At 42.2% G+C, this 27,395-nt stretch overlaps 1 protein-coding gene across 4 annotated transcripts in view; it reads left to right on the top strand.

Moving 5' to 3' along the window:
* The window catches only part of PDE3A (phosphodiesterase 3A), a 225,222-nt gene that overhangs the window by 116,642 nt on the left and 81,185 nt on the right, over positions 1-27,395 (top strand). For all 4 annotated transcript variants that reach the window (XM_085049179.1, XM_085049180.1, XM_085049181.1 and 1 more), the window contains exon 2: positions 25,414-25,464. In XM_085049179.1, the coding sequence (XP_084905305.1) occupies positions 25,414-25,464 (51 nt within the window). The remainder of the gene's footprint in view (positions 1-25,413; positions 25,465-27,395) is intronic.

Raw genomic sequence — 27,395 nt, 5'->3', positions numbered from 1 at the left:
GGGTCTTTTTTCCCCCCCACTAGTACAAGGCAAATCATTGAGAAAACCTTAACAGAGTCTTTAGAACATGACTGCAGTACTCACTACCTACTGCAGCTTATCCTTTGGGTCAGCGCAGGAAAATAAAATGTGACATGTCGCCAGCATGGAGAGATTGTCCTCTGTAAGAACTTCCATGTTTCATCAGCAAATTTATAATTATCATTATAATTGTCACCTTTGTGTTTTCTACACAGTCTTGTCATTGCTCCACATAAGGAAATAATCCTGGGTGATCTCTCATAAACAATGAACAGGTTTTTCACACTGTAGAATTTACTGCAACTTACACTAAAATCTGCAAGACTTCTGTGGTGACCCAGAGGTGACTTCTGTGCCATCACCCTGCCCGTGGCAGTAGTCAAAAGTTGCTGCTTAATTAATTTTTACTGCTTTAATGTGTTGAGAGTGGAAAGAAAGCTGGAGCTTTAAATAACATTGTAATAGAAGGTCAGCCATTCATTCACCATTCCCATCCTCTGCCTCTTGCTAGAATTTGGCCCAAGTGGGAACAGGGGAGAGACAGACAGGACAGGTTTCTGCCTGGTCTCTCCACTGCCATTCCTCATCTTTCAGGTGACCTCTTTTTTCGAAAACTTGAAAGTTTTGTCCTCCCCTGGGCTTTTGGTACCTGAACACAATGGTTCTACCACCCCACGATGTCACAGGGGAGCTGAAAGCTCAAGCAGCTCAGGAGGGAATTCAGAGTCTTGACTAAGCCAGAAAAACTATATGGAGTTTACTTTAGCTGTCTTGTTTTGGAGTGAGGAGAGTCAGTAGAAAAAAAACATGCATCTTCATTTTTGGATAGAATTTAAATACTTAGGCATAGCTAATTCTGGCCAGAAGAGCAAATGAAGCCAGAGATCTGTATGTTTCTGAAGAAGCCCAGGGTTTTTTTGAAATATGCTTATAGCAAGCATATGTTTTTAGCTAAATATGTAGTGGTATATACAATTAGTCCTTGAAACCCAGTACAAAGTAACAGCTGGTTTGAACTCAACTCCAGAAGCTTTTTATGGCTGAAAAATAGTAAAAAAAAATCTTTTATGGGATATAAAAATGTTAATATTTCAATAAAATGTATTTTTTCATGTTGACCAAGTCACTAGAGCTACTTTAAGCAGTAGGGCTGTTGCAGGAAGGTTTTATATTTCAATATAAAGATCCTCTTTGTAATTAGTTATTTTGATACTTTTCAGCTTTCCTTCTTGGATCTCAGAATATGTAAATATTCAGCCTTAGAAACTTGTTTGCTAAGGGAAAAGGAAAAAAAAAAAAAACCTCTGTGAATGAGGGGGCAAAAGTCACTTGTCTGAGGGCTTAAAAACCCAAATTTTTTTATTTGATTGATTTGGAGACCTGTCATGTTTTTACAGTCCCTACAAACCCAGCTGACTGCTACTGTACCAACTGGACTTCAAATGGTCATTCCTTCTGTCCTGACCTCAGCACAGGCATCATCATCCTACATTAGATCAGACATCTGATAAAGCAGCTGGCTGAAGTGCAAGTGTTCATCCTTGTCCAGGCTGCATTGGAATGCTGTTTGTCACTTTTTTCTTTCCTCCAAAATGAAGTAAATTGCATAAAAGCACCAATAACTAAATAACAGTGCATGTCAAAAAAACCCATCTGGAAGAACACTGTTGAAAGCTCAGGTTTACAAATTGTTGGGTTAAAGAATGACGTTCCAGGGAAATGGATTGTTAGCAAAGCAATATTGGTCTTAAATGAAGAATGCATTTAGAAACTAGGAGAGGTGTTTAACCTTTTTTTTCTTCATTAATGGTGGTTATCCAACATATGATTGAAGGGTTGCTTTGTTCTTTCTGTTAGAGACTAATGTTTTGACTGAACCAGGTAAAATGGAACTTGTCTTACATAACTAAGCAAAAAAAAATCTGAACTTAAAATGATTTTTGATTATACTTTAACGAGACACATTTCTGAGCTCATTCACACTAGATGATTTCACTTGCTGCATCGTTTAAATATTCATGAAACTTGAAACAGAAATGAAGGCAGGTCTCACTTTTCTGACTGTATACCTCATAAAACTCCACTGAAAAACATTGTAAAAGGATTTACTGAGCTTTCAGAAGTAAGGAGAAGGCTAAAATGAAGGTAGCCTGCATGAGCTTAACTAGCCTACATCCCATTGTCCCCTTCATGTTCATCTCATGTCCTAAACCTTTAAAGTAAAATACATCTCCTATGCATCTCTGCATATTTCTTTTCATAGTTTCCTTGATCCAGTCATTGCACAGAACAGACCTGTGCTGGATGTAAATCTGTACTCTCCATTGAGGGCAGCAGCATTTTCTTAGATCACATTTTTGAGGATGCCGGAATATGTTTAGAGAATGAGTCAGGAGATTGCAGAAGGAAAAATTTCAGGGTTAAGATAGGTGAATGATGCCCTAGAGTGATGACTTTTTGTGCAGTACTGGGCAATTTGTTTAAAATCCAGATTCTTATAAGTGAGTTCCTGTTTTTATGACTGCTTGACTCCTTATCTTGTTTACTGAATGCTTCCAGAGATCAGTGGGTACTCTTTTGAATATGGAAAGAATTATATAATAAGAAAAATTCTCAGAAATAGGCCTTGGATTTCTCATACTGTACCTTTCAAGTCAGTAGACAGATTTGACCTGACACTCTTTGTCTTAGCTCTCTCTTCCTTAAGGAAGTTTTATTCAAGTAAATATTTCTGAAGCTTTCAGATACTGTGGTGATGAATGTTAAAAGCTCCCAGAAAATAAAGGAATAGACAGGAGAATTTCTATAGCTTGGAGTTAAATTTCAGTGCTATGTATACTGGAAAAAATGCAGCTGTTCATTCAAAAGCATTTGTAGGCAGCACCTATTCTGTTTGCCAAATGAGAGTATTTCACCCTGCAGTGAAATACCTTGTGGCCACTTCAGTAAGCTCCATGCTGTGCAACAGAAGAAAGAGTGAAGTGAAATTGGGCTTTTGAGTTAAAAAGTGGAGGGGTTTGTTTATTTGCAGCCTTTTTGGTTTTTTTCATCCATTCATTATTCAGGTGAATCTGTAATTCAGAGAGATCACGTTTCTGGCTGCCTCTGGCCACAGGAGGGCCATGGCTTAGCCCAAGGTTTGAAATGTGTCAGTGCTCCATGGGGTGAATGTTTTGGTCCATTTCTCCCAACTCTCACTGCTCTTGACTCATCTCACGAGTGTTTTCCCCGGTTCACATCTCTGATCTGTGTTGATGGTCCCCAGCCTGTTCCCACTGTTAAGGAGCTCACTGGAGGCATGTTTTGTTGAAGATCCCAAGCTGTATGTCTCTACTCCACCCTGTTGTGCCACACTGACTCCCTGTCTCCTTTTCTCCGTTGGTTTCCACTGTGATGTGGCTGATCCCAGCTCCTGGACAAGGGGGAGTGGTTTCAAACTGAGAGTTGGTTTAGATAGATACTCAGAAAAAATCCTTTCCTGTGAGGGTGATGACACAGGGTGCCCAGAGAAGCTGTGGCTGCCCCTGGATCCCTGGAGGTGTCCAAGGCCAGGTTGGATGGGGCTCAGAGCACCCTGGGATAGTGGAAGGTGTCCCTGCCCACAGCAGGGGGTTGGAACAAGATAATCTTTAAGGTTCCTTCCAACCCAGGCCATTCTGTGATCCTATTATTTTGGCTTTGCCAAGTCCCACTGGGAATCCCTAACTGCCCCATGCCCCCTTTCATTGTTACTGCAGGTTTCTTCCCAGGACTGTCCTGCCTCCCCTCCAGTTCCCCATGTCCCTTTGCAGTCCCTGTGGTGGCTGTGGCGTGACCCTGGAGCTAATCCACTCCGGCTTTTTTCTTGGCGCTGACTCTCAGCTTTCACAGCAGAAGACAATGGGACTTTTTACCCCTCTGTTTCCTTATTTTACCAAGGAGATAAGGCTGTTTAGTCTCCTTCTCTAAAGTATTTAAAAGTCTGTGTAGGAAGCAGTTCAGCAGTCTGCAAGCACAAAGCACCACTGTTAATGAATGAAATGAGATAAAAGTGGAGCTGCTGATGGTACATTGATGCAAACGCTCAGGCAGTTTTCTGCCAAGGTGCAGGGAGCCTTTCCAGCCATTTTAGTGCTGGCCAGCACTGCAGAAACCCAGCAGTTCTCTTCTTTGAAGTGTTGGCCCCTGAAAATAAACAGCAGAGGCTTTGAGGCAGTCAGTTCAGCCTCAGTTTGGTGTCTCCCAGCATTTGTTTTCCTCCCTGGAAGATGCAGCACCGTGTGCTCCCAGCCCCACAGAACCTGTGTGCTCTGCCATCTGCCTCTGCTGCCATCTGCTCCCCTGAGCTGGCTGCAGCCAGAGACAGCACATGCCTTTTCCAATGGCAACAGGAAGGTTATCTGTCCTGAAGCAGGGAAGCATTTCTCTGGAGCAGCAGGGGGAAGGTGCAGCTTTGCTGGTTAACCTGCTCGTATTCCTGTTTGGCACTCAGGGTGTTTGAGTGTGACCTTCCTGCAGCTTGGCTGCCTTGTAGCAGAGACAGCAGGTGCTGCATAGGCAAGGTGATTCTTGTTTTTTCTTACTGGCATATCTTTTATTTTAAATTTAACAGCTCTCCTTTTTCCAGCATGTCTCTCTGACATCCAGCTATGCAACCTTGCTTGATGACGTAGCAGTGATTCTTCAAAAGAATGAAGGTTTTTGCTTTGCTTTTCATTTTTCCTCTCTTGTGCTTCGGACCTGGATGAGGTCATGCCCCCATTTTCTTTAGTTCTTTATTTTTGTCTTGATGAATAATATATAAATGAACTTGAGAGATGATACATAAATAGGCAATAATGTGTATCCACAATTTTTAGGGTTATCATTACATCATCCTGGGTGTGTATATATAAAATATATACTTCATCTACATATTGGAAAATCCTTGAAGAATCTCTTCAAAAGCAGTGCTGGGAAGTGTTTGCTGCAAGAGTTAAATATTTGAAGAGCAGTCCCATGCGTGGTTCTCATGGGCCTATTTTTAGTCTCTCTTATGGGAAGAATGGCAAAAAATAGAGCAGGACCATGACTTTAGCGCACAGAATGTTTATAGGTTAGTTGACAGGAGTATGTGTGCGTGTCTGTGCCACAGGACTTCAGTACTACACTTCCTGTACATTCATTAACAGGACTCCCAGCAGAGCTGCTGGAGTTTCAGCACTCATAACACTAATTTTAACATGCTATAAAGTGCGTCATAGCTCTGAAGTGCTATTTGCAGCCTTGATTAGGGATTGCTGACCTGAAAGATCTATATTTCTCCACTGAGAGGCTTTCTTGAATTCATAAATCTCTGGATTTGCCCAGAGTGCTTTGGTCCTCGATCTCTCCCTTGCTTCAGAAGCTGTGGGTGGGTGGCATGAACAGAGGTTTGCTGCATTTATGCACAGGATACTTTCATAGCCTGCAAGTGCCAGTGCTGCATCTTTTAGATGTGCATCATTTGGAACAAATTAGAATACTTAAAAGAGTCAGGATCTTTGCTTCTTTGGTTATTGCTTCCCTTTCCTCTTCAGGCCTTGATGATTTTCTAGGTGGTGTTTGGTAGGATGGGCTCAGTCTGGAAGGTTGGTATTTCAAAATGGCAAAGTGCAGTTCTTCTATGTCTGTGTGATTCCAGTGAGCTCTTAAAGCAGACTATATTTTGATGCATATTTTCAAATCATGATGTTACAGGAATCAGGTAAAAGAAAGCAACATAGATACTTGATGTCTTTTCTCTAAAAAAAAACAAAACCCAAAACGAAGACTAAAACATTTGAACTTTTAAAATTTTAACAAAATAACTCTTGTAGCTATTAAAGTTTCCATGGAAATACCTGCCTCATGTTTTCCAAGTCACTTTCCATTGCAGCTGTTTCCTAACTAAATAAAATGTCCTGCCTCGTGAATGACCTGCCAGCATTTAAAAAAGAAAAAGGTGAGCATCTGACTGGGCAAGGTTTGTCTTCCTGTGAACTTCACACTTGTGCAGTGTTTGAAACCTTTAACGGATGGAGTAAAAATCCTCCTGTGCCTGTGACAGACCAAAAGGAAAACAAAAGCCCCAAGTTCCCCAAAGTGGAGAAAGAATTGAAAATGCTTCAAGAGTGTCTCCTCCCTGTTCTGTTTGATACTTACAGAATACCTGCACTTAAAAAAAACCCCTGGACTTGACTGAAAAGGAGCAATTAAAAGCTCTGGCCTTTGCTGTTCATCACTGATTGGGCAATTACATGGCAGCTTTGCATGAATTTGTTGGCATGGCTCTGAATTTGGTGTGCTGGACCAAATTGTTCAACACTCAGTTCACTGGCCATTAAATGAGCAAATTATTCCAGCAGCAAAAAGGGCAAATTTTTACCTTGCCCTCATGTTTCCACCCATGTCTGTCATTCTCTGTTTATGTGAAAGGGAGTGAGGAGGAAAGGCAAATATTTCCCTGCCTCCAGGATTGCAGACAGTTGGAGGAGACGCTCTGGTCACTCCCATCCCAGCTCCAGATTTGGTTCTTTGCATTTTCAGATGTCACTGCAGTGAGTGTATCTCTCTTCATAACAGTACACAGATTTGAAAAGCCATTTTCCCTACAATTAGTGGATACTGATTAAAAGAATGAAACAAAAACACTGTAGAGAGCCAGGTTAGAGTGAGAAACTGTGAGGGTGGGGAGGCAGTTTTTCTTTTAAAAGCTGACTTCATCAGGCAGCCAGCTTCATTTTGGCTTGGATGAAGGCTGCATCGTATGTGTGGCATGTCTTTCTATTTACATTTTCTAAGTGCACAAAATACTCCAAGCAAGTTACAAAAACTGATGGCTGGCCTGTTAGAACTGTGGAGTTACTGCAAATAATGAGGCATGGAACAAGAGTAGAGGGAATAAAATCTTTCAGCAGTCTTCATCTACATATGTGTATTTAATTTCCCCTGTTCTCCTGAGTGTAAAAGCAGCAGGAAGGTCCCAGAGCCCCTCAGAGCAGAAGAGTGAGTTGGAAAGGCAGGTTTGCAGCGAGGAGATGAAATCACAGAGCTCCAAGGCTGCTGTTTCCCCTCTCCCCCCTCTCCCCTCCACCAGCCCACATTTCTTGGCTCCCCTCTGCTCCGAGGCTGGTGGGGTTGTGACGTAAATGTCCCAGCGAGTGACCCCCGTGGCAAACCTGTAAAACATTATACAGCATGAATAAGAAGGCTCTTATTAGGCCTGCAGCTGGCGAGGTGCAGACATATGGCAGCAAGGATGTTTTGGAAGAAAGGCAAGGCTTGACAAAGAACCCAGTCTCCCGATAAAGGTTTATACTGGCACTTTCCTGTGTTTATAATACCATATGCCAGGGCCATGGCCTCTTTTTTCATCATATTGTTGTTTAAATTATTTTCTAAACCTAATCAGCCCTTAGGTTGAGGAGTCTGAAAAGCAGAAACTTGATATCGATATTAGTTTTCCCTTAGAGTTCATGGACAGGAGTTACACTGCTGTAACTGCCTGAGCTCAAATCTGCTTCATATATAAAGTGAAGTAAGTTTGTCAGGACCAATTGTTCCTGTTATGAAAAGAAAGTTTTATGTTTGACAACATTCTCAAAATAGATTCAGTGTTGCCCACTTTTTTTGGTTGGTTGGTTGTTTTGGATTTTTTCCCCCCTAACGTAGATATTCAATCTTATTTGCTTGCTTGCTTTCTTGCTGTGTTAGTTTAGTATTACGGGATAGTGTAAGCATGGTTGTTTTCAAGGAGGGTTGCTATTTAAGTGTGTTTTTAAAACTTCTTTCCCTCACAGCCTCACAATCTCAATAATAAGCTTTTCTTAGGTCTAGGTATCTAATTTCTGGTTGAAGAGCTGCACAGTCATGTTGTTCCTCTATCAGTTACTTCATAACTGGTGCTTTAAATAATCATCCTTGAACTTTGTTTTAGTCTTTCAGGCTGATTGATTAGTTAAACTCATATTTACAGTGGTAGCCAGAGAGGTTTTTGTTCAAGTGTAACTGCTGGTTTGGGGTTTTGTTATTTACAGGACACTAGCCCTTAGGATTTCCACTTAGGGATCTGGCCCCATTGTTCTGGAAGCAGCACAGAACCAGGACAGAACTACACTTTCTCCTGCCCCAGAGAATTTTCAGTCAAACTGAATTTTGGCTGTAGGAAAGTTCTTCCTTGAACTGATTCATTACCACCTGGCCCCCACGTGTTATGCTGAATATAAGAATTTCCCTTGCACTGGGAAATGAATATTTTAAAATTCAGTGAGTTGTTTTTCTGGTGTTGGTTTTTTTTTTGGGTTTTTTTTTTTTTTGCAACTGCATTAAGCGACAAAGCAACTCTTTGGCTGCTGAAGGTTGAGATGTTGGAGCTGTACTGACTGTGTCCTCTTCGGGCAAAAAAATTTCTCCAGTAGTAGATAGTTGCCCACTTTTTAGCAGTCAGGAGTTTGTTGGGCAATGTACTCTGTGAGGTAAAAACTGAAAAGAAATGGTTAGAGCATAGGAGAGATGTTAACGAAATTGAAAAAACAACAGCAGCTAAAAACAAGTCTGGGCTCTTCTTTTTCAGTTTTTTTCTGGCAACTCAAGATACAAATTAACCTTGTCTCATACTTCCTCCATGTCTTGGGCTTTTTCTTCAGGTTTTGGCCAGAACCTGACAAAAATCATGAATTAACTCCACCCTGATACAGCTAATCCCATGGGCCAATTCTCTAACATGAAGTTTCTGCTTCCTCTTGTTTCCACTGGGACTTGGGAACAATTAGAGGAGATTGGTAAAGAAGATTGGAGCAGCTAAATTGGCCAATTCATCACTGTCTCTTGCTTGCTTGCTAGATTTACAGATGGGTTTTGCATCTCTTGGTAGGCATGTTGCTCTTTTTTAAAAAAGAAACAGAAACAAAGCAACCAAATAAAAGAAGCTGTGAACTCTCTTCTGTTCACTGGGCAGTTAGGTGTATCAACTAGACCAAAGGTGAGCTGTATATCCTGTCCTGTAAAGGTGAAATTCCTCCCTGGCATGGAATCCTGGACACACGACTCCTTCACACACAGCAGAACAAAACCAGCCATCTGCCTGCCCCATTCTTAGCACATATCTGCTTTGGGTTTGCTGTTTGGTTACCTGGAGGTTGCATGAACTTGGAGGACATTCCTGCTTCTCCCTCTGCCTGCCATTCAGTAACAGGCTTACAGCAAATTGGTGGCGTCGGTGTCGCTTGCTGCACTGCCTGGGCTGGAAATCAGACTGACCTCATTCTGTCTCTGCTCTCTGATGTCTACATCCTGTGAAATCCCCCAGGTCCTTGGTCCTCACAGCTCGGCACTTTGGAAGTGTTTCTGCACTGCTCCTCACGCAGGGGTAGGTTTTGGACACAAGCATGGCTCTGAAGGAGCTAGAGAGGAGCTGGACTTGCTCGGTGCTCTGGGGATGGCTGAGATGCCCTGGGGTGATCACACCTGAAAGCAGCGACAGAGCCAGGAGACCAGGCTTCAGTGCTGGGCATTTTCCTGGAGCACAGCCCAGAATCTGGAACATTCTCCAGCTGGGCATCAGGCTGCTGTCAGCTCCTGCTCTGAACCTCTCCTGACTCCCTGTCCCACCCCTCTCCCAGGTGTGCAGCGTGGGCACCCTGACCTTAGAAAGACTGACAGCCTGTAAGTGCTGAAAATTTGGCCACTCTTTCTACATCAAGAGCTACTCAACAATCAGATTTACGGCCCAGTGGCCAGATTTGCAAGGAGGACTGTGGAAGCATTTCAGAAAACACAGCCTGAATAACTTGAGAAACTCTGGGAATGAAGTTTGACAACACCAGAAAAGCTCATTGGAGGCAGTAAACCCTTTACAGCTTGAAGCAATAGTGTTTTGTTGTTTTGGGGGGGGGTTTCCTTGGGTTTTGGGTTTTTTTTCCTTTCAAATTTTAATTTAAACACTCTGTAGTAAAATAAAACAGAAATGCTGTTGTCCCAGGTATTGTAATAATAAAAAAGGAGGTTCTGGTGTCTCATAATTATTCTCTTTCTCCCTACCAGTACTTACACCAAAACCAAAATCTTCAGCTAATTCAATCTGTGAGGAATTTTAGTTTTGAAGAAACCCAGTTTTAATCCTTACAATCAAATCAAATGGTTGTATTATTTGCTTATATGCAGGTGCTTTTTGCTTTCTGGAGGCAAGGATTAATCTGTACCTCTACAAGACACTTCATATTAATCACAAAGCAGTTTTTTAATAAATAACAAGGAGGCTATTTCATTGAGAAAAAACAAACCAAACAGTCTTGTGTGTTAGTGTGTGAGGACATTAAATCTGTAGTATCCAAAGTGCAGTTTTAACTCGTGCTCTTCAAATAAAGACTTGGCATAGTCGTGCACTGAGACAGTGGGAATTTTTGTGCCATTCTGTACTGTTGCAATAGCAGATATTTAGGCAGTGGATAAGCTACTGGGTAAATTTTCACATGCTTTCTGACCTTCCTGATGCTGGCATTGCCTAGTCTTCTCAAGTAGCAACTAAGATAATTTGACCCTTGAGATAAAGAAGGAGAGATAAAGTTATTTTTAGCATCAGTTTGCTTTAGTTCTGGCATTTTGTTCTGTCCTGCCCATCCTCCTGACAGAGTGGAAGGATGCAGCTTGTTTATTAAGTTTTACCATATCTATTCTTCTGGCTTTTGATAGCAGGCAGAGCTGAGGTGTACCCTTCGCCAGGTTTCCCACCAGTGCAGGGGCAGCAGATCACAGATCAGCCATGAATACTCACTTTTCAGCCCTTGTATTTATTTTTTTTCTCCCCTTTGCAGTCCTGGTAGTTAAAAGCCTCCTTTCTGTCTTAGAGGAAATGTAGTTTCTTTTTATTTGGGTGGGTTTTTCTTCTTTTTTCTTTTTTTTTTTTTAATAATTTTAATGTTTTATTTTGTTTTTCTATAATTCAGATTCCAGGAAGTGAAATTTCTAGGCAGACCTGAAATGCTGTAATTTTTACAGCTGCAAAAAATAACCAGCCATGTCTTCTGTAAGTTACAGTAAGAGTATTTAGTGCTGAAGTCTTTAGAGATTCCAAATGTTTTGAGCTCATCAGTAGCCAGTGTGGGCACTGCCTGTGTTTCCATACACCTTTTTCTCCATCCTGTGTATTTTATATTGTGGAAATTGTTGGTAGCATTATGCATGTGGAGGCTGGACCCCACTTTTTAGTTAAAAGGCCAACAAAATGTGGCATTACAAGCAATTGGGAACCCTTTTCCCCCTCTTTGATCATCTCTTCCTCGATGTCACACTCCAGACTGCCACTGGGAAGCCTCCACTAGAATACTCACCTTTGTGTGGCTCCTTGGTGAGAAGTGAGCCCATAAGCAGCTCCTTGATCCCCTTGGAACATCCTGATTTTCTCTTAAACCCCCACAGGTGTTCCACCATGAACTGTCTTTCCCCCCAAAAAAATGAAAATGCTGGTTCCAGGACCACACTGTGTGTTGGGGGGAACAGGGAGGATGTGTGGGAAGAAAAGTGCAAGGTTAGGAAAACTATGTAGGATATATACATTCTTATTTCTGTTCTATATTTAGGTATGAGAAGGGAAGTTATTTTTTTCCTCTTCTGTAGTTCTCCCGAGCTCCTAAAGCAGCTGTTTCTCAGCCTCTGTCGCCCTTGCCTGAACCAAGGCTGTTGGTGACTCTGGTTCTCCTTCAAGGAGTCTTTGTCCTTTGAGAGAGCCCAAGGCACACAGGCAATCCATGTTCAGAATGCAGCTGCTTATCTCCTGGCAATGTGCTTGTGGAATATGGATCTTTATACTAATAAAGCAGGTAAACTGCAATTATCTGGGATTTCTCTTTCTGAAGTAAAAAGAATGGCATGGAAAAATGGAAAATGGAAGAGAGAAAATGGAGCTCTTGTCATGAACACTTCCATGCCAGAGATGCTTCACACACCTCAGTAAATCAGAAGGCTTTGTGAGAATGTTTTTTTTTCCTGGCATTTTGGCATTTTATCTCTTCCTGTTGCTGTTCATCCCTGCACCCATGAGCAGATCTGAAGCAGACCCACTCTCTTTAAAGCTTGGGGAAGGTTCAGCCCAGGTCTGGGGCCCAACTGCTAGTTTTTTCACTTTGCTCAAGTTATTTTCTCTAGCTGAAGTCCTAACTGAGAAAAGAGGATTGCAACATGCCTGAGTTCAGCCCAGATATGAGGAAAAAAACTTCATTCTTTTTATCCTTTGAGTTTTTCTGTCTTTCCTGTTTCACTTTAGTGCTTTCTGAAAAAGGAAGGTTGTTGCTACGTGAAGCCTGTCCTCTTTCTGATATTTAGAGGGCTGAACAGTTCATGTTCAGAAAGTGTGATAAGATCTCCTGGCAGCCAAAAATAAGAATAATTCTGTTCCCTGGTGTATACCCTTGACTCCCCCCAGAAAGAAACTTGGACATAAATAGTTGATCAAAACAAAGCCTATGGTCTGATCCCATGAACTGAAGATATTTAGTTTCTATTCCCAGTTTTTCAGCACTGTGCTGGGTAAATGCCTCAATTCTCCATTTGTGAAATGGAGATAACTCAACTTTTTTTCTCAGGAAGGTTCTGTCTGAGTTAACAAGTTTGTATGGTGGTCTGGTAGCGCTTTAGAAGTGGTTGCTACTAAGATTTCTCTGATTTGCAGCTGACAGATAATAGCAGGGAGAGACTCAAAGCCACCTCACAAAGCCTCAGACTAATTGTTTAGCTGTGTCTCCTGGAAGGCCAGGCTGGAGAAAAAACAAAGGACAACCTCCAGGCCATGCTGAATTGATGAAAATATTGTTAGCATTAAGGGCTCAGGATTGAATCTATAATCAATACAGATCTGGAGAGCTCCTTTTTCATAGTCAGAAAAGCAGATCTGCACAGCCACTTAGCAGAGCTATTTTCTCCCTGTCCACCCCACCCCTTTTTTTTTCTTGCTTGCTTTGGTAGCTAGAGATATAAACACCTTTCAATGTGGACCCTCCTTGTTAGGATAAAGTGATGTATATCTACTAAAATAACACTTCTGCTGAATGAAAATAGCATTTTTGCAAAAGTTGAATATAGCATTTTTGCATAAGAAGATGAAAGGGAAAGTATTTGGGACACAGGAAAAAGGTACTTAAATTACTTTTTCAGCAACAAAAGGAAGGGACTGAAGATGGAATGAGATTAATAGAAAGTAAGCTCTTATTTCTGAGGCTGTGCTAAACAGTTTGTCAATAAGAAGAGGAAACATTGCTTTTATTGATGAAGTTGCATTAAAAGTATATTTCAGCAGCATGCAAAGCTAGATCACCTAAGGAATAAAATTCTGGGGGGTAAAAGGACCAATGGTGGAGGGGCAAGTAGTTGCACATATAGAAGGAAACAAAAAAATTTCAGAACTTTATGTTTGAGATAGATGGACTTTTTCTTTTTAATGCAAACTTTTTTTTTTTTAAACCACAGAACTGACTGGTACTTAATATTATTGAAGCCTGTTTCTGAAAGACAAATTAGGCCAGATATATTTTCAATATGAGATATTCCTCCAGCAAAGGACATTTCAGCAGTTTTCATGTGATTCAGATTAACTGAACCAAAACTTGGGGCTTAAAACAGAGGGAATGGGGCAGCTCCATGTCCCTCCTTTGAAGTCAGCTCTTGCAGAAAGGGCTCCTTTCCCCTTTGTCCTGCTCTGCCTTTCTCTTTCTCACTCTGAAATGCCTCCTGCTACATCCATTTGCACCATGACCCCCCCAAATTTCATATATTCTCTGCATCCTTTACACTGTGGTAGAGACTGCACCTTTGGTGGGCTCTGCTTTTGCTCTTAGCAGTGCTGTGACACCATGGAAATATGATGGAAACATGACTTGGGTGACCACATGGAATTAAATGCTTGCAGCCAGTATTGCAGGAGAATGTATTTTGTGATATCTCTCTAAGAAAACATTCGTGGTTTTATTTAAAGATAAAATTTGAGAAGCCAAGCTTGTTAAGAGTGAGACTGGTTTGAAAGGCAGTATTTCAAATCATGGAAAAACCTGCAGCCACTCTGAAAAATCTGTCTTTACTTTGACTTCTAGAAACCTCCCCTGAAATTGCTCCTGGTAGGGGTGAAGGTGCCTGACAATTCCCCCTGGCACAGCAGAAGCCAGGAATTCATCTTGCTGGCTTTTGCCTCTTTCTATCCAGCATCTCTGCCATCCAGATGGGGAAAAGCACCAGTGACAGCATGTGTGTGTGATGTGGAGCAGCAGATGGGTGTGAGTGACAAACTGTTGCCTGTGTAGGCACCTAGCTAGGGATGAGTCAGAGTCCTGCCTTGGTGTCACTGTGCTGTTCCTGTGCTTCCTTCTGGAAGAGAGCACTGCCAGGGCTCCTGCAGCTAAACCTCAGCCTGACTCGACAGGGATCCCATGCAGGCATCCAGACTGCAGTGCTGATGTCTATTTGTGGTGTGCCTCCTGTCTAAAAAAGCCCAGACCGTGTTAAAAATCAGACAAATAGAAAAGCAAGGTGGGATTGACTCAATACTCCAACTCCCTAGTAAAGGGAGATCCTCTCTCTGGTGTCTTTTTATTTCCCCATGGCACTGTCACCTGGCATTTCTTGCCCTGTTTGAGTTGCCTTGCCCTGTTCTGCTCTTGCTCAAAGTGTGTTCTGCAGAAAGAGAAGAGTGATGGAAAGTGAAGCTCACTGAGAGAGGAAAGGCTGTATTTCTGCTGTGCTCCTACAGCTTCCCATGTTCCCATAGCACAGGTGTGTGGGATCAGCTGGCACAGGGTGTCACACAGTGTCCGACAGCACAGCCCCAAGGAAATCAGTGCCAGTTCCAGCAGTGGGGAAATTTATGCCCCAAATGTGCTTTTGCATGCATTTCAACTGGACTGTCAATTAAAACTGTAGGACAGGAGAACCTAAAATGTATGTGTAGCTTGTTTCCTTTCGAGTCAGCAGGGTCAGCAATGCTGCAGCCGTGCATGCATGTGGACTTGCTGGGTTGGGAGTGCACTTAGCACAAGGTTTGGTGTCTGACTCATGGCACTGATTGAAAACCCACGAATTCTGCAATTTCCCTGTGTGTTGCTCGTGACAGCTCTGCGGTAAGGCCTGACTGGGGTACCAAGAATGAAGCCTTGCTGTGCCTTGCTCTGAGCTCTGCTCATTCCATAGAACCAGCAGAGCACAAAGTTTGGTGCCTGTGGTCCCACAGATTTGAGGTAGGTAATCAAATCCTCCTGCTATCTTGCTGAAACACATATTCCATGGCCAGGAATTTGCATGTAAATGTCAGTGGGAAATGATCATTGTGAATTTTCTGTGTGACAGTTGGCTTTTTTTCCCTTATTTTAAATGATGCCGTTGCAAGGATGAGTAGGAAAGATCCCTGGTTTGCTGCTGGAGAGACATCTGAGCCCCATGTGAGCTCCCTGCTGAGGACAGTTGGAGGAGATGGGAGAATTCGGCTGCTTGGGGATGGAGTGGGTGAAATGTGTCGTGCTGGAAGAAGATCACTGAGCTGATTTAATTAGTTCTGTTTCAGAGGATTCATTTTTGTTCGGGTCACTGCTACATTCATCTATTTGCTTTTTTCCCTCCTCTTAGCAATAGACAAATGCAGGGTGATAATTAATTTGGCAGGTTGATTGAGATTGGGTGGCAGAGAGGGGAGTTTTCCTGGATGAGTGATGAAGCATTGCTAGTTGAGCTTAAAGTGAATAGTCTGAAATAGAAAGTAGTTAGTCTAAAATCCCCCCAAGGGTGTGTTTAAACTGAATGTACTTTGAGTTTTGACATTGAGGTTTTTTAGTAAGCTACCAGACTCTACAGTGTAATTTTAGGACATTTGCTAGCTGGGATCTAGCTGTTGGAATGTCAGTGCTATTCTTCTGCTTTGTGAAACCTCAAAACTGGGGAAATGGGGTGTTAATGAAAGAAGAGGCTTTTTTGTGTGGGTGTCAGGCTGAAACAAGCCTTGGCAGAGCAATGCTTTTTTCTTTTCCAAGCCAGTCCTGGAAGCAGAGGCTTCACCTGGCCAGACTCAGTGCTACACTCACGGTAGGAGAAGGCCCTGTGGGTCAGTCTGCTTTATTGGAGGCCAAATTCCCTGTATCTTAAAATTTTCATTACTGAATCGCAGCTATCCCTCAGTGCTACCATTAAAGTTAATGCATTTCAGGAAAACGAGCTGCTGAAACTGTAAGAAATTACATTTCTGGCTTTCTGCCTCACTGTATTTTGGCTTCACCAGGGGCCAATTCCTGTAATCACCACGCTTTGTGTTTCACACCAGATGGACGCTAAGCTGCCATAGTAGCATAAGCAAAGTTTGGTTTTGTCTTTTCAGTAAATGCTTATGGCATCACAAAAGATCTGGTTTGGTCAGGCTGCTGGCTTCTGCTGCTTGCAGAATTTCCAGTTCTGGGGAACAGTGGCACTGCCACCTTTGATTTCTCTCACCAAGCACCTGGAGTTTGGATGTTTTCTCTCTCACTCTACCCTCTTCCATTTTGTAAGTGACTCTGCTCTGCTGAGAGGTTAGAGCTGCCAGCTGTGACCAAATGCCATCCTGTGTGCACGAGGGAAGTACAGAGGGGACACAAGTGAGTCACACGTGTCCCTGTCCCTGCTGCCATGGCTCAGTTCCCTTGCACTGAGACCACTTCTGAAGGCTAAATGTCTGGTGAAACCTTCAGTCCTAAGGGCTTTTTCCTGCTGAGACTGCCAGTGAGGATATCAATTTGATGATGTTTTGGTGTTTTGTTTGGCTTGTTGTTTTTTTCCTGTGAGGTAGATGCTTATCTGCTGGGAATCGAGTTGGAAAAGTCCCATTTTTGTGCAAACGATCAGAGAGTGGTCAGCTATTTGATTAATTCACTTCCTAAACTAATTGGACTAACTTGCCTTCCGTATGAGCTGTCATGATCTGTGTTCATATTGAGGGTGATTCACCTAAAATCAGAGCTTGACCGAAAAATCCCTGAAATATTTACTTGCTTTTCCAGTGGGTTTTTTAATGGTTGTGCAAAAAGATATTCCCTTGTATCTTCATGACATTTCTTTGGGAGCAGAGACCCGTCTGTGCACTGGTAACTAGCCCAAAAGGGCACACATCACCTCTGAGGTTTGTGTTAGCAACAGAAAGTGCAAATGAAACCTATGTGACACTAGGATCTCTGAAAAGATGGAAGGTGGAAGAAAAACCATGCACTAAACAGAGAATAGTACTGGGAACATACATTTCATGATTTCAGACTCTGCTGACTGTCTGCTGCAGTAGCTGGTTAGTTTATCAAGCCTGTGCCAGGCTTGGTATTGTGACTGGGATTCTTAATGCACAGTTAATGATTCCCAATGGAAAAAAAAAAAAGGAAATAAGCTTTCTGACTTTTTCTAGGAATTAAATTGCACCAGAATTGCACCAGAGTGGACTTGACTGTGTAGCTTTGAAATCCAAGAACTTCATGTGTATACTGTGAATAGCAAAAAAGGTTTAAATAGTAATTTTCTTCTTTTTTAGCTATCTACTTTTGTTTTGTTAACTTGCTGTTTAGTAGTCTTGGCATTGCTGTGTTGCCCTGGCATTCCCATACTAAGGAATCTTCTTGTCTAAGTGACTGTTTGTAAATTATGGCTGTGGCTAAGGTGGGAGGATATCAGAGTAGCTGTGCCCACAGTTTTTATCTCACCAGTGTGGATATTTTTCTCTAAGGCTTTGGTCTTCCTGACTATGCTCAGAATGGGAAAGTGAGTATATGGAAAATTTGGTGAACACTTTTGCTTGTGGATTACTAGTCCACCAGATGAATATGCCTGTTATTATTCTACCAGATCAGTTCAAGGGGATAAGAAATCTACTTATGAGCAGCTTAATTGTTTTATTAATTTATTCTGAAATTAAATATTCAGATTAGGATCATTAATTTAAACAGCCTTTGTTAAAAAATCTGCTCTGTATCTGCAAGTAGCTCTTTGTGTGGCATCCCTCCTTGAGGATCACTGAAGAATAAGAATTGCTTACAAAAAGAAAAAAAACCTAAATAAAAAAGGGCATAAAAACCAACTACCACCACCACCTCCTCCCTCCCTCCCCCCCTCCCCAAAAAAATCAGGTCTTTTCACTATTTTACTACAGCTCTGCCTCCCAAACCTGTAGTTTAAAATCCTCTTTAATGTGTGAAAGATTAATAGGGACCTGAGAAATTCAGTGGTAGGAGTGAAAATAATAGAAACACGCATGGATTTGTTTTACTACTGTCATCTGTTTAAGTAGTTGTGACAAGAATTTGTATAAAACCAGATACAGGGTGTGGAGGTGGATATTCCTGTGCCTTTTCTTTTTCCCACCTACGTTCTTTTTTGGTTTTTTTATTTCTCAGTACCTTCTCATTCTCTGAAGTTAAACCTGCTCATTTTCAGGGGTGGTGTGGAGCAAGGGGCACAGTAGCTGCCCTGAGCCCTCTGCTGCCAGCTTGCTGTGTCACACATCATGGTGTCCCCTGCCCCCTGCAAGGGAGCCAGAATCCCCGAAGAAGTCAGATGCAGTTTATTATCTGGAAACAAAAAGGTCATATGCTGCCATGAGAAAGGCCTCCAAAAGGCTGTCTCTTGCTGTCTTGCCCAGTGCCAGGGATGATCTCACTCCTCTGGAGCTGAGTCCCTGCTGAAGTGCTCAGGACAGTTTCCTCCCCATGCCTGTGGGACAGTCCCTGCTGCTGCTGTGTTGTCCCCTGTGCTGCTGTGCCTGTTTGCCTGCCCTCAGCCTTGCTTCACCAAGTGCCCCATTTCTCCAATTCCGGCTGCCACAGTGGCTCGTTCTCCTGCTCACTGTGTCAGCAGAGGATCTGCCTGGTACACAAGTGTTCTGTGGAGCCTTCCCCACTTCTGGGGTTTGTTGCTTCACCTCCCAGACAGGTTCTGAGAGGGATGGAGGTGGCAGCTCCCTCCAGGACTTCCAGCTTCTCCAGGGCTGCAGCTTCAGAGGGCTTAACTCTGTGCTGGCATGGGGCTCATCCTGCAGGGAAGCCACTCACTGCAGCTCCTCTGCAGACCCATCACTGCACCTCGCTGCCTCTGCCTCCAGCTCAAAGCAATACCGAGTTCCAAAGCATTTCTGCCTCTGCTTTGGTTTAGAAATCTTAGCTCTGCCTCCAGTTGTTGTCCAGCAGCCCAGAGACCTTTGAGACAAGGTCTTTGATTGGGAAGCAGCTGAATGGCTCTTAAATGCTCACCCACAATTTGTTAATTTGGTTGGTTTTTTTTGTGGTGAGTTGTTTTGTTAGGGGGTATTGTTTGGGTTTTTTTACCCAGCCTTGGAACTGAGGCTGGCCTTGGGGCTTTGTGGGGCTAGCAGACGTTGGGAGCATTTGGGTGGAGAGTTTCCTCTGCACAGTGGCTGTGATGACACGATTGTGCAGCTCACACATGTGGCTGAACAGCACAGCTGTGACATCCCATGCTCTGTGCTGGCCCTGGGAGCTGGCCAGGGCTTGTGGAAAAGGGATTGTTATTCCAAATACTGGAGCCCTTTGCCGTCCGTGTGCCATAGTCTGCTCGTGCCTGTGTGTGACCACTGTCACCACACAGCAAGGAAGGCATCCCTGACCCTTTGGATGCCCTCAGGGCAAGGTGCACTTCTGCCCTTGGGTGGAGAAGGCGGTCAGTGCAGCCAGGCAGTTGCTCCCCAGTTATATTTTTAGGATCTGGCAGTGGTGAATCTCAGCAGCTCCAGCCTGCTTAGCTACTCCTGCTGATGGTGTCCATGCCAAAACTGCCCTCCCTAAATCGATGGAGTCAGTAAATCATCTCATTTATCTTGATTACCATGAAAATGCAGGGAGCAATCTATAGGATAGAAGGAATCCTACTCAAAATAGCATGTGCAAAAACACCCAGTTACTATCTGTGTGACCTGACTCCTGCATGTTTGTAAAAATAAATGTTTCCTCTAATAAGTAATCAAGGAAATAATTTGTGCTTTTTTTTTTGTTACCAAAAAAGGAACTTTTTGGGAACATTTTGTGCCTACATGCTGGTAACAAACAGTTTCTTATTACCAGTGGAAATAGGATCCTGACTGGAGCATGGCTAATACCCATTCAGTCAGAGAATATGGATCATACTGTGCCCCATTCAGCACAAGCTGCAAGGAGGCAGAGGGAAAGAACTCAACAGTGAGACACTGTTCCACATCCTCAACATGCCCATTCAACTAAATCTCTTCCAAAGAGGGAAGATGTTATGCTCATGTTTAAATAGAGGCTCTGCTATTTTGGTGAAGGTTGAAACCAGGTGCCAGCCTGGTTGGATATTCCTATCTTGCTCTTCTGGATACTCATCCCCAAATATAAACAGCTCTTAAAGCTGCCTACCACCCAGCCAAAACTTCTCACAATCTCATTTTTGCCACTACTAAATGCTCTAAATCCTTGCAGGAGTGGCAAAAAGGCACTCTTGCAGCTTCTCAGCTGCTTGGGAGAGCTCAGGCTACCCAATGCATACATCACAGCCAGTTCAACAGGGAATGTTGGATGGAAGTGTTCGGCTCCCCAGAACAGATGGGGCAGAGGAGCAATTTCTCTCACATTCCTGTGCTTTGCTTTGTGTTCACCTTTCACTAGAGAGAGCAGGACTCTTTTATGTTCACTACAATGGAAATGAGGTATCCAGCCACAGTCTGAATCCTTAAAGTCCAAGGGAAGGAGTCACTGAGCTGGGACAAGGTCCTCACGTGCATGTGGACTGTCATTGCAGTCTTTTTAATCCCATTTGTTGTCTTTGGTGACTACTGGCTGATTTAGCTCACTTTTGTCATGACCATCCAATTGTTTTTATAACAGTCAAAGTGTTGTGTATGTGTAAATATGTGTCGAAATAAAATTCCAGAGCAGTGGACTACAATCTGAATAGAATTAGAACAGATTTTGAATTGATTTAAAAGCTTTTATTAAACACCAAATATAACTATTTCCTTGGTCCTCTTAAGTACTTTGAAGGAAAAGATCTGCTCATTCCCTCTAATGAAACTGTGCTGAGTGCCATATTTGCTTTAACAAAACAGTCCAAGTGGTTCCAAAACGCTGCTGCATTCTGCTACTGAGGACTCCCTCCCCTTTCAAAGAATATGCATGGGACTGCTTGCATTTTAAATATCAGGTTTTGTTCCTGACTTGTGCCCAGCTGGAGAGGTCCTTCTAATGAGATTAAGCTTTTCTATTTCTCTGAGTGATTTTTGGGCTTGGGTTTTTTTGGTTGGTTTTGTTGGAGGTTTTTTTAAATTGCTTTTTTCTTTCAAGTCATTGCATAGTTAGCAGTATTGCTTTTTCAAGGGTGCCAAAATCAAAAGCCTAGGACAGAAAAGATTATTTAGGGGACAAACAGGACTTAGAAACAGCTGAAAAGGTTTAAATTGTCATTCTTTACTTTCTGTCTTTTTTTAAAATTTATGTAGATCTTCTACAATATGTGTGGGTCACATTTTCCTGCTGTTCTGTAATATTAAGGAGGCTTAGAATTATGGTTTATGAATTTTAATGAAAGTTGAGATCCTTATGTAATCATTTGCTGGGGCTTTAATTAAATAACCAAATAGAAGAACTGTATTTAGAGAGGCGAGGGCTGAGGATGCTAATTTTTAAATGGCTTTGTTCTACTTCACCACAGCTATCTCAGATATCTAATGCAGACAGTCCTTTATACCATTCCTTACTCCTTTGAAGGTATTGTTGCATTAGTGAACATAAGTTTTAAAGCCACAAGCACAGAAACTTCATGGTGTTTATAGCAAAACCCTGAAATTTAAAGCATAGGCCACCACCCTACATCCTACATCTTCAAAAGGAGATGACTCCCTTTCACTTCTCTCTTTCTGCCTGTGACTGGGATTTTGGTATTGGGGTCTTTTCTATTCCTGCCTCCTCTTCCACTGGCAGTCCTCACCCTCAGCTGGAATAGGGGAGTGTTTTCCCTCAAAAGCCAGTTATTAGGGTCAAAAGAACCACTTGGTTTTAGTGAAGCCCATGTTTTGTGCATTGCTGAGCATGCAAGAATTGTTGCTAAAAGCTGCTTTCATCTGTAAGTATTAAAACTGTCAGAGATGGGTTTCCAGGACAGTTTCAGATGAAACATAAAGTAGCTCCTTTTCTTCTGAGAGAGACTGCATGCATATAAGCTGTGTGGGAGTCTGATTTCAGTTTTATCCCTCCCTTTCTGCTGCTGGTACACTTAGCCTCAGTTGCCTGGTCAGTAAGAATAATAAATTTGATGCTCTGAGGCTGTTTATCATCACTCTGGACCAAATTGATTCCAGAGAACTTGCAGAGGAGGTGGTGGGGTCTGGAGCAAACCCATCTGTTAGTGATAAACATAAATCCCCCTACTTCCAAATGCATTTTTATGTCGGTATCTCTGTTTGCATGCATGCACCAATTAAATAGTATATTATTTTCTTTTTCCATGACTTCAGAAGGTTGACTCACTCAAGTGGATTTATGCACATGCTCTGTTTTTCCTGAGTGTAGTTGGTTTGTTGTTTGGTTTGGGTTTTTTTGTTGTTTGTGGGGTTTTTTATTTGGTTTTGTATTTTGTTTTTGCTTTTAGTTCTGTTTCCATCATTTTATTTCTGTTCCGCTTGTGGAAATCATGATTTCCACCTAGCCCAATAGTTCAGGCACACTTGCTTTCCTCCTTTTCTGGTTATCCATGTTTGTCCATGAAAAGAAAATCAGGTTCAGAAGTAATTGAGCAGAGTGGGGCTTGTTGAGCTCAAGGGTGTCACGCTGAGGCAATCATCCCTCTGCAGGGTGCTGGCCTGGCAGAGATTTTGTTACAACCTGTGAATATTTTTTCTTTCTCTCTTAAAGCTTGAGGACTTTTTGTGGGGTATCCTTTCCATTTCATTTTTCATTCCTTTACTCCTTTGTTACTAGGGACCACCATGTGCCAAGAACATTCTAGCATGAGATGAGCATGGTTTTCTAGATTATGAGGGAGAAATACATTTTAAACCCAAGTAAGATTTTATAAAACGGGAGGAAAAGATTGGCTTCATGGGTCATGGATTTGACTACAATGCTTGAAAACAGCCTCATTTTTACCTGGTGACAGCCACAGTCCATGTATGACACTCAGCAGAACATCCTGGCACAGAGAGAGAGAGAGAACAGAGGCATGGAAGTTGTTCTACACTGGGGACAATGGATCTCTCAGCAAAAGTACAAACACAGCTGATTCCACCAAGGCACCTTTGTAGAGAAATTAAATTGGACAAGGGTTGTGTAATTTGCTATGAGGAGTTTCCTCGTAAAATGGTGACAGAATAAGCAAGGGGGTCCCTTGGCTGGTTCCAATGAATTTGTGGCTGCTTCACTGGTGACCTTGGCTTCTCTTCTGTAAGGGATGTTGATAGATAGACACTGGGAAATGGAGCAAGGATGAGTTGTTACAGCTTCTGGACTCACTTTTCGTGTGCAGCACCTCAGGATTGCCCATGACTGGTGGAGAGGCAGGATTGGAGATTAGAGGTTAGAGACTGGAGATGAGGAAACAAAGGCTACCTGGAAGGGTGAGGAAGAGGAGGAGGAGCAGTGGAGCAGAGCACCACTCCAGAAGGGAGTTGGCTGTGGGGATGAAAACTCACGGTGAAGATGTGAAGCACCAGGCAAGAGCAGGGATCAGGATGAGCAAACTGTGCCTGGAGGTAAATGAATGTTTAAGAGGACTTGATTTAGGTATGAGGATTAGTGATGATCACAAGTAGCCACCCTGGCACATGTCAGTCTGGTTTCCTGGGACTGCCTGGACTGGGAACATCCCTACAGATGGGAACAGTAACTCCAAGCCTGACTTGTGACTGCACCTCTTATTTTTGGTGGCAATAATAAAGCAACTTTTCACTTTTCAGTGAACTATGGATTCAGTGAAGTAGGAGCATGAAAAACCTGCCAGTGAATCTCATGCTGCAGTTGGGTTTGAAGGTGTGCTGTGTGCTGCCAAGTGTCTGTAAAGCCTGGAGAGCCACACTGGCCACAGCCAGGCCTGGAACATTAATCCTTTTTTCTTTACTGTGAGGCTTACTTTGTGTGCTAATTTCACTGACAGGAACCTGCAGGTAAAGATATCCCTTATTGTGCCGGGAATTGCAGGTGGTCAGACTCCAACTAAATTAATTTTCCTTTAGCCAAGTAAATTAGGAAAGCGGGAGTTACTTCCTCCCAATGCACAGGGGCTAAGGAGTAAAACTGAATAGGTTTTTTTGGTCCAGAGAAGCAGAAGACACAGAGGAAGGACAGGGATGAGGGTTTTGGCAGAGGCTCTTTGAAGCACATAACCTTTGGTAGATGCATCTTTTGGTAGTTTTTGCACACCAGTTATTTACTGAGGTCAGCTTTCATAAACATCAAAGCTCGGCTTTGTGCGGTAATGGAGAACAAATGGGGAAACCCAGCATAGCCAGTGTTTCCACCCATAGTATATGGAAAAGAGGAAATAATTGCAGTAAAATGAGGGGCCCAGTCACAAGGCTGTATAAGGTAAAAAAATGATGTGACATTTCTGACCTTTGATACTTATCTGCATGTGTGGTTTGTCTCTAGTTATGGAGATAGATAGCTGTAACTAGTAACTTTAAAAGAGGGGGCCTTGGAAAAGGAAAGGATAAGCAGGAGCAGTTGATGGCAAAGAGAAAATTTCATCATAGGAGATGCATGTGGCTTTCCTCATTTTTCAAAGTAGTTTTAATCTCTTGTCCTGGGATGAGTGTTTCGAAAGCAAGTTCTGCAATAAGTGTAGGTCGTAAATCTCCTTGCCTACCTCTGAACGGGGAGAAGGCATTTCCTTTGGGAAAGAATGTTGGGAAAAATGAGCAAGAAAATGTTCATGACTGCAAGTCATTACATGTCACATTCACTTCCCTTTCACATTTTCACATTCGCATATTTTTATTTTTGCATTAAGCAATGCTTGTGTGTGTTGGAGCAAGCAATGCCCAGAAGAAATCTCTAAGTAGCTGTACAAAAAACCCCCATAATTCAGTGGTGAAACAATTTTAAAGCTGTTGTTAATTATCATGGCTGATAGAAAATGTACATTGCTGTTTAATTAAATGTCCCCTGGTTTTGGTAATCTCCTTGTTGATGTATCAGCTGTCTTTTTGCCAGATCAGTATTAAACATTTGGCTAAAGCTGAATCTGTGGCAGTGGGAATTTTATTGGCATGAGCAGTATTGTGATGTGTTTTGGTTCTGAATGCAAAGGTAAAATGTTATATGGCTTCATTATGAAGCTAAAATCTGAGCAAAATCATAAAAGCAAACCTGTTTATTTGTAAGAAAATGTGCAATGGATATAAAAGCATGAATGTTTCAATTAAAACTAATGACTGCAATTTATTACTTACCTCTGCTCTTGTTTGTTTTTCAGCTCATGGGGCATTCTGAATGGGATCACAAACGAGGACCCAGAGGCTCACAGGTCAGTTGCTCAGTATTTTGTGTGTGATTTTGGCTTTTGCTACATTTGAGGCATTCAAGCAGGTTTTCCATCTGAGATTGGCAAAGTTGTTAATTTTGTTAATATTTGCAGGGTTGGAGCAATGGAAAAAAGCATGAAACCATGACAGCTTTCATTAATATAAATTTTGAGCTGTAATTCAAACAGTTGATCCAGACTGAGCTGAATCATCCAACAGAAATTTTTTTTGGTAGCAGAAAGATGGATTGGATGTATGGAGAAAGCACCTCTTACTCAGCTGTCTCCATCAGGACATCAAAGGAATGCAATTTCAAATAATATGCGTATGTTTTGGGGTTTTTTTGGGTTTTTTTTTTAACCTGACAAACTTGCAGAACTTGGAGGGTCCTCTCACCACTAATCCTTTCATTATTGACCAAGGTGTTAGAACTGTGTGGAAGGTGCAGGAAAGCCACTGCTTTGCTCTTGACAAGTCATGGGAAGGAAATTATGCCAGTAGTGTTAATGGTATCACAATTACACATTTTAAAATTATCTACAGAATTAAAAGTGCTGCAAATGGAACATTGCTACCAGTATTGCTGTTCAGGAATTTTCCTTCTTGGATAAAATCATCTTTCTCATCGAGTCTTCGAAATACGTAAATACGTTATTAGGGCTCCAGCATTTTGGACTTGCTTTTACTTCAGGTGAAGGATTTTTATAAGGATACTTTGTACAAATGACAGTCCAGATGTGCCATAAAAATGTTAAAGGATCTGTAATAAGGTGGGAAGAGAAAACTGTAGAATCATACAACAATTTGGGTTGCAAGGGACCTTAAAATCATCTCGTTCCACCCCTGCCATGAGCAGGGACACCTTCCACTCTCCCAGGTTGCTCCAAGCCCTGTCCAGCCTGGCCTTGGACACTGCCAGGGATCCAGGGGCACCACAGCTTCTCTGGGCACCCTGTGCCAGAGCCTGACCACCCTCACAGAAAAGAATTTCTTCCTAACATTTATTCTAAAGCTACCCTCTGTCAGTTTGAAGGCATTCCTCGTTGTTATATCACTACAGTTCCTGATGAAGAGTCTCAAAATGACCCAAACTCTGTGTGCTATCCTAGTGCCCAGACAAAAGAAACAAGGAAGGAAAGGAAGAAAAGTTTCATTAGAGAGAAGAAAATATGCCTCAGCTATTCCACTGTAGCTTTAGATTCTCTCTTTTACATGACTCTGAAAATTGCCTGTGTAGGAATAGTATTAAACCTAATTTAGGTAGTTCCTTGAAAGGTTAGGAGAAATTTAGGAAATTCTGTTTTTTTCATGTAATATAAATATTATAAAAAATACCTTTGTTATCCTTTTGTGATTCAGTGGCATGGTTGCCAGTTTGTGCCTTTTAAAAAAGGCACTCCTTGTAGAAATCAAGATCAGGCTGAAAAATTCAGGTGAGTGATGTGTTAGGTATACTGAAATACCTTCAAACATAAAAAGAAAAAAAGGAAAGTGGAACCACTCGTTTACCATAAGGCAAAACCAAAATCCACATATGAACTCCTAAAGTTATTCTACCAAGACTCATTAAAAAAGCTCTGATCAGTGAAGGTTTTCTGGATTTTTAAGAGCTAGTAGGTTTTCTATGGCATGTGCTGAAACATGAGGGGAAGCTGCTCCAGTGCATGTCATACTTCCTAATGACCCACTTGGAACACATGTTCCTTTTCTGCACGTAGGAGTTAAATGTTCTTACAGGTAGCGATGGGTGTCAGATGAAATACACTGAGGCCTATGGGAATTTCTGCTTGCAGGAGTTTGTCTCGTGATAAGCATCTGCAATTCAATGGAATGCAAATGGCACAAGGAAAAAGCTGTCTTTACAATATTTAACTTGCTCGTGACTTCCACCACAACCATCACCTCACTCCCCTTTTAAGAGATCGCACACATA

This window comes from Lichenostomus cassidix, chromosome 1Aa (assembly GCF_008360975.1).
Source record: "Lichenostomus cassidix isolate B80296 chromosome 1Aa, HeHo_3.0, whole genome shotgun sequence".
Lineage (NCBI taxonomy): Eukaryota > Metazoa > Chordata > Aves > Passeriformes > Meliphagidae > Lichenostomus > Lichenostomus cassidix.
Note: the sequence above shows the minus strand (reverse complement) of the source record. Positions and strands in the feature narration are given on the sequence as shown.